At 33.9% G+C, this 8072-nt stretch overlaps 1 protein-coding gene across 1 annotated transcript; it reads left to right on the forward strand.

Moving 5' to 3' along the window:
- LOC131661252 (polyadenylate-binding protein-interacting protein 12-like) lies at window positions 1-5848 on the forward strand. Its single transcript, XM_058930715.1, has 11 exons — window positions 1-239; window positions 330-864; window positions 958-1068; window positions 1170-1214; window positions 1662-1734; window positions 1829-1941; window positions 2058-2117; window positions 2238-2285; window positions 2449-2517; window positions 5316-5377; window positions 5471-5848. Exons 2-11 carry the CDS (start codon window positions 406-408, stop codon window positions 5526-5528), a joined length of 1098 nt encoding a protein of 365 aa, XP_058786698.1. The 5' UTR covers window positions 1-239; window positions 330-405; the 3' UTR covers window positions 5529-5848.
- The last annotated feature ends 2224 nt before the right edge of the window (window positions 5849-8072 follow it).

An 8072-nucleotide genomic window follows, 5' to 3' on the forward strand; every position in this document is an offset into this window, starting at 1 on the left:
GTTCATTTTTTCCTTTCATACCTTCATTCATCCTCATCACTTTCATAACCCAACACAACACAACAACACATCAAAACTCCAACGTTATTCTCACCAAAAAGTTTGTGCAGCGATTAAATCCACAATTACCCTTTTAACCCCACTCCCATTTCTCTCCTTTTTATATTCTCTATGCGTTTTCTCAACTAGTTTTCACTTTTGATCTTTTGTTTTAATTTCATTTCTTAGATACAACCCAGGTAAGCTTTATTTATTTATTTATTTCTTATTTTTGTTTTTTTTATTATTATTATTTTCTTAATCTTAACTAGTTCAATATATTGATACAGATTCAGTGAAAATTCTGAAAGCTGATAAAAACAAAAACAAAAAAGTTTCGACAGTTTCGTCTTTAGCGAAGTGATTATGGCGGTCGCTGAGAATGTTGTTGGAACCAAAATCGATGCTTCCGGTGACAATTTGGACAAGAGTGTGGTTTCATCGGACTCGACTGAGGTTGAGAAATCGAAACCCAAAAGTGATCAGAATCTGAACAACACCAACAACAACTCCAACGGTGTTCACACCGTTCCGAATGGGAATCATGGGTTCCTGAGTCATCAGATGGGTCAGATGCATGTGAATGGGGCTCAGAATCAGCTTTTGGTTGTCAACAATGGTGGCGAGAGTTTCAAGCGTGAAATGAGGGATTTGGAAGAGTTGTTGTCTAAGTTGAATCCCATGGCTGAGGAATTTGTTCCTCCGTCACTGGTAACTAATTATCAGGGGTATTTAGCTGCTGGACCTAATGCCGGGTTTGGTTACCCTAACAATTTTATGATTCAGAACAATTCGGGAAATGCTAATGGACAGATTAACAGAAGGGTATGGATGTTTTGTTTGATCTCTTTTTATTCTTATGATTTTTTAGGTTTTGATCTGTGTTATATGTTTTTTTAATGTTGTTTTGTGTTGCAGAGAAAGAATGGATATAATAATGCGAAGCGGAGAGTGAACCATAAAATGGATATGGAGAAAAGAGAAGAGATGATAAGGAGGACTGTTTATGTGTCTGACATTGATCAGCTGGTATAGATTTTGGCTGTCTTGTTGAATCTCTTATCGGCTTGTTTTGCATTGTTTTCGCCGTGTATTCATTTGAAGGATTATTGTTTTATGTTGGAATGTAGGTCACTGAAGAGCAGCTGGCAGCTCTTTTTCTGAACTGCGGTCAGGTAGAACGTGTTATATTTTGTATATGATGTGTTCTTATTTTTCTCTGAGAAATTATAGGCTGTACGATAACTATCGCAGGGTGAAAATGTATCGTAATCCGACGAAACTGTTTTAAGCTAAACGCGGCAAAGATAACGAATCTGTTTTATGCTAAACGCGGCAAAGATATACTTTTTAACTAATTATTTGTGCATGGAGCCCCAATCATTAGTAAGATGTGACCATCAGATATATGTGTTACGTTACATTGTCGTATGTGTTGTTATAGTTTTCGCGACAAAGATATACTTTTTAACTAATTAATTGTGAATGGATTCCTGATCATTAGTAAGACGTGACCGTTGGATACATGTGTCATGTTACATTGTCGTTTGTGTTGTTATAGTTTCCTTTTCTTAATGATGGTGGACCATATTACTGAGTCAACTAATCTTACGTGGACATAGGTTGTTGATTGCCGTGTATGTGGGGATCCCAATTCTATTCTTCGGTTTGCCTTCGTCGAGTTTACAGATGAAGGTGACGTCACGTAATCCGTTACATTGTCGTCTGTCTTGTAATTATTATCGTTATTTCTTTGTATTAACTATGTTATATTATATTATGTATACAGTCGGTGCTAGGACTGCTTTGAACCTGTCTGGAACCATGCTCGGGTATTACCCATTGAGAGTGCTCCCTTCGAAGACTGCCATTGCACCTGTTAATCCAACATATCTGCCTAGGGTAATGTTTCTTCTCAGAGATGCCTATTGCGCATGTTCGATAAGAATATTGACTAGAGCGACCTAATAATTTTTATCATTTCTGTTATGCTTTTCTAACGGTGCTGTGTTTTTCAGTCTGAAGATGAAAGAGAGATGTGCACTAGAACAATTTATTGCACAAATATCGACAAGAAGGTAGTTTGCGATTTGAATTTTCTTAGAATCTTGCTTGAAGGAACTCTTTTCTTTTTCTACGTATCTGTGTTGCCGCTATTGTGTCTGATAATTCTTATTTGTTGATTGCTACTGCTGCAGCTTACTACAGCAGATGTCAAACACTTCTTTGAGTCTCTTTGCGGAGAGGTTTGTGGCAATTCATTGAACCGCACTTCTAGTTTTTATTTTTATTAAATTTAAGGATCTTATGAGATATTTTCTTTTAATTTCGTGTATTCATCAAGGTGCGATTGTTGACTGTTTGTACTCATCGTAAAATATTTTCCTTTATTTTGGTTTATTCATCTAGGTTCAACGCCTGAGGCTTCTTGGGGATTACCATCATTCTACTCGAATTGCTTTTGTGGAGTTCACCGTGGTAATTACTCACTAACTTCTCAATTGTCATATTTTCATCCCATACTAGTCCTGTTTGTGTTGTTGTTTTTTACATTCTATCTATGTAAGAAATTAGAATCGTCACGTTACGTTCTACTGGTGCCTTTTCAGCTGTCATTTGCAGTAATGCAGTTATCCCACTTCCCCCACGTAAAATAAATTCATTTTTGTTTTATTTTGATAAGCACCCTCGCACTTCAGAATCCTTCCTTAAAAGCTAACTATCATGGGGGTAATAATCAAGCTACCTAAATTCTCCGTTAAGCATTTCATATTGCTCGATGTGAGACTTTAGGCACCTTGTATTACCCAAGTCTGCTTAGTACTTGAACACCGCCTCTATTCAATGTCACGATGCTTTCACTCTACGTCGTCTCACTCATTTTTTAACACAACATTTCCCAAAACTGTCCAGATTTTGAAAAAAAAAAAGAATCAAGGAAAATGGGAAATAAATCTTGTTGATTTATTATTTGGATGAAAGAAAAGGTGTGCGTCAACATTTCCCAAAACTGTCCATATTTTGAAAAAAAAAAAAGAAAAAGGAAAAAGAGAAATAAATCTTGTTGATTTATTATTTGGATGAAAGAAAATGTGTGCGTCAATATTTCCCAAAATTGTCCATATTTTGAAAAAAAAAGAATGGAGGAAAATGAGAAATAAATCTTGTTGATTTATTATTTGGATGAAAGAAAATGTGTGTGCGTGTGCGGCGTGTCACGTGTGTGCTCATATGTGTAAAGGGAGCTACTAAGACCCTCCATTTTTCTTCGGAGTATGTTAGCAAGCTACACCTTTTCTTTGGGATAACAATCTCCCGTGCATTTTTTCTAGTAATACACATTTTATTAGTTAATAATGAAAAATACTACACCTTTTTTTTGTTCTTTAAAAGAAATTTGTATTCCGGTATTGTTTGTGCGTCAAAACAGGATCTGTACATCTCATGGCAGATATACAACCAAATATTGGGAATGGTTTCGCCTTGCTTCCCATCCACTTTCTCTTAATCTACGTTGATGCCATAGGTAGAGGTTCTCAAGTTCCATATCTTTGTCAATGAATTTGATGAAGATTTGGACTGTTCTCGGTTCTCATTCACAATTTCCACTCTCACTTCAAGCAGTGTTATCAAATATCGGCCATGGCGGCGCTATGGCGGATATATATTCTGGTTTTTGGACTCGCCGCCATGGTAAATATCAGTCTATATTGCAGATTTTTCCACCATAATCTGCTATAATGGCGCCGCAAAGCGACCAATTTGGTGGAATTTTGGCTCCCATGAACCACCATCCGCAATTGACAACACTGCCTTCAAGTGACTATGCTGGTCATGTTCTTCATTATTTTTACCGACAAGCTGATGCTGTTTTCATATAGGAGCCGTCTTTTAGGTTGATTCTGAGTTCGAAGTCAAGCTCTCAGTTTGTTTGATGTTCTTGCATAGAAAATTGGGGAGGAAGAAGACCGTCATATCAACTTGATTTTCTTTTAACAAAAAAAATTTAAGTATAACCATATGCATAAATGTAAGCTGTATAGCTTTAAATAACTGCTTATGAAAACTGAATTAAGGAATCACCAATCTGGTCTTTGAGAGACCTGGACTCCTCGTTCTATAGTATTCTCTACTCATATCCTTAATTCAATGTCTCCCTTTCCTCACATGCTCAGCCAACTACCTAATCATTGGCAATCAACAGTTATGGAAACCTGTATGTTTTATTCACCGACTCAATGTCTCAAGCCTCTTCCTTTCTCCTATTTCCTTTTCTTTACACCCCTCCTAAAAGGAGAATAGTATTTTATTATGATTGATGTTTCTTTTGTGTGATTATTTCAAATTCACTAAGCCATTCATAGCAATATTTTGCAAAATGCACGTTTCTTTCCTTGTTTATAGTATTCAAAAAGGAAGAAAAACTGTATTAGGAAGCATGCTAGTGAAGGAAATATGTTTTTTTTTGCTAAACTGGAGACAATCTGTGTGACCATAATGTGGTGAAAATAGGCTGTGATGGTATGGTAAGTTTATCACTGAAATAAAAGGGGTTAATTAAATCTAGGATTGAGTGTATACCCAAGTTTTGCCCCTATTTATTGGACAGTAGTAATGTCAAAATCTTTAGGTAGCCCCACTTTTGGAAATAGCCAACCCCTTCTTTTAAGGGAAGTTATCAGCCACACTTCATATGGCATATGGGATGGCGACTTTTGATTTTCCCGTGTTTGTTTGTCTTCTAGTATAGATATAAATGTCTTTACCAAATCTTGTGCTTTCTTAATTTAAATTACCGGAGTTATTATGCTTGTTTGACCTTAATATCTTCAACTTGATGAATTTCATTTTGGGTCCAAACTTGCACTATAAGACACTATGCTCCTTTTTCATTGTCTTCTTTTGGCAGTGTTCGTAATTGATTTGTTCCCATTTTAACTGATTATTTTGTTGAATGCAATAAGATATTGCTTCTTTTGCCTTTGAATTTTATGCATTTCTGTGACATCATTGTGACATCATAGCTTCGATAGTTTCAACTTATATTATTTATAAGATACTTCTGTTGAATTGCTTTTAACTGCTACGGTCCTGATCTTCGGTCCCCTGTTAAAGTTCTCTGTATCTTCAAAAATTGATGAAACCTTTTGCTTTTAAGAAATAGATGCCGCGATTACAAGTAATTATGAACAGCTGTCTCGACAGGTTACTATTTGTTTCCCCGCGTCTCTGTTATTTTCTTTACTAACTGAAGTATTTTTGGCTTATTCTTTCAGGCTGAGAGTGCAATTGCAGCACTGAGCTGTAGTGGCGTGGTTTTGGGCGCACTTGCTATAAGGTTGGATTAAAATATTTTCCTTTCATTTCGACTGCTCTAAATTAACCGTTCTTATGTTTCGTCAATTAATGGTTCTTATGTTTTGGTATGTAGGGTAAGTCCATCCAAGACACCAGTCCGCCCTCGCGCAACCCGTCCTCCCATGCACTGAATCATCTGTCATGTTCCTTGGATGAATGCTGCTCAGAGATATATATTTTACATATATATACATACATAGAAACAGATATGTTTTAAGGTACCTGTGGCGTTTAGTCGAAACTTTTGTCGCCAAAACTTGCAGTATGGTATCTTTTGTTTCTCGTTGGGGCTAATATGAGTTATTATCCGTTTAACTTCTAGAGTTGGATGTCGTTTTGAGGTTCTTTAAGGCTTAATTTATGCTGGTCGGTCTCGCAACGAGAGAATTCTGTGGTTGGATGTTTCTGACTTCCGGTGTTTACAGATTATTTAAAGAAACATGTTTTATAATCTCTGCGGACCGCCATCACATGTACTTTGTTGTGTCTTTCTTGGACCCTTTCTAAGCCAACATTGGTTGTTAGTGTTGTGTTTTCCTAGTCACATTTTTTCCACCAACATTATTTTTAAAACATCAAGCACAGACATTCATCAAAAAAAAAAAAAAATCAAACACAGACATGCCCTTGATTGTTTTGATATAAAACAAATGAAACCTTAGATTTCTGGTCGGGAGGAAGCAACCTTGGTTTTGGAATGGTTTGAACTTTGTATATTTCAATATCTACCAAATATATTCCCAATCTGTGTGTTCCAGACTGGAGTTCAATCTTTCTACCAACCATACCCTTTTATTATATATATGGAAAGTTCTTGGTGATGTCATTTTCTAATGGAATGTTTCTCTGGAGTCTCTTAGCATGATGATATCTTGTGTTTTGGCATCTCAGCTACCTACCAATGCTTAACGTGTTTGTAAGTTGAATTTGACATTGAAATGAAAATTTCAATAGCATCAGACACTAATGAAATAAAATGCGTCGATACCAACACTTGTGGTTACATTTGTGGTTACATTTGATTTATTTTTATTTTTCAAATTATTATTAGGGCGGTGTCGTGTTTGCGGCGTCTGATGAAAATAGGCTTAGTTGTTTGAGTCTAGTTGACTTTGTATTTATGGTTAAACAAATTAGTTTAATGTTTTTTTACTATAAGGTCAAATTTTAGGATATTTAATTTTTTAAGCCCGTGTGGATTACATCAGTAAATGGTAGTGATTTTGGTTTTATAATTACAAGCAATCATAATTTTACACTATGGATTTGTTTGTTTGTGATAGATTAAAAAATATATATTTTCTTCATATTTTGAAAAATGATTATTATGAATTTTTTTATAAAAAGTTAGTAGAAATTATTCAGTTTAAATATTTGTTATTAAAAAATTGCAATTTTTAAAAAATATAATATTATTCAAAATAGTTTAGTTGTTTGGGCATATAATTTGTTGTTGTGAAAATGCATTGTTTCTTCTTCAACGTGATTTTCAAAGACTTGAAAAAAAGGATTGATTTTCAATAACTTAGAATATTACGTTGAAACCACGAATATATCCAAGAAAAGCTGCATCAATAGTCTTTCCATAAAGAGTCTTAGAATAAGTACTAGTTCATCTAAAATAAAATATTCCACCCTAGCCAAAGCATCTCTACGTTTTCGTATGCTGTTCAATTTTATTTCGAACTCGTCATGTACTTTCATAGATTTTATTTTTCTTTCTAACTATTCTATTTTATTGGAGTATATACAAATGGCTTTTCAAAATTTATAGAGGGGTGTTCGCAACTTTTAATCAAAAGTGTGGTTTAATAAAAAAATTATTGTTTCAGGCTAGTCAAAAACCATTAAACCGGTCTAATTTATAGGCTCAACCTATTCACTTTAAATGGATATTAGTCAGAGTAGTGTTATTCTTACACCCATATTATACATTAATATTTATATCAAATATTGTTCACCGTATTTATACGGTAAACAATATTTTTTAAAATAAAATAATAATATTTATAAAAAATATTTTTTATTTTTAAAATTACGGACGACAATGTTCATGTACGGACGTATATTAACCAACTTCATTACTGAATTAACCAAATTTTTACAATGCAGTGTAAAAATTTGGTCAATGCAGTAATGAAGTTGGTTAATGCACGTCCGTACATGAACAGTGTCGTCCGTAATTTTAAAAATAAAAAATAAAAATTATTATTTTATTTTAAAAAACATTATTCACCATATAAATACGGTGAACCGTATTTGATGTAAGTATTGGTGTATAATATAGGTGTAAGAATAGCATTACTCTATTAGTGATAGGAGGAATTAATCTATCATTGCCCCAATTATATCTGACACCCTTCCATTTTTGGTGTTTTTACGTTAATGTGCTCATAGATTATTAGAAAATTTGAATTTTTTTGGGGAAATATCAGAAATTTTATTAAAGTTATTGTTTTTATTGTGTGGGTACCTTGAAAATTTAAAAATTTGGGTGAATATATATAACATACCAGAAATTTTAAAATTTGTAAAAAATTTCAAAATTTTTAAAATATTCGGTGATACTCATGCTTATTTTTCTATCTTGTTTTTAATAATTTTTTCTTGAATAATATTGATGTTCTTTACCAGTAGATTGTGCCCATGCTAAAATTTTTTATTGGGAGTAAAAA

This window comes from Vicia villosa, linkage group LG3 (genome assembly GCF_029867415.1).
Source record: "Vicia villosa cultivar HV-30 ecotype Madison, WI linkage group LG3, Vvil1.0, whole genome shotgun sequence".
In the NCBI taxonomy this organism is placed as follows: Eukaryota; Viridiplantae; Streptophyta; class Magnoliopsida; order Fabales; family Fabaceae; genus Vicia; species Vicia villosa.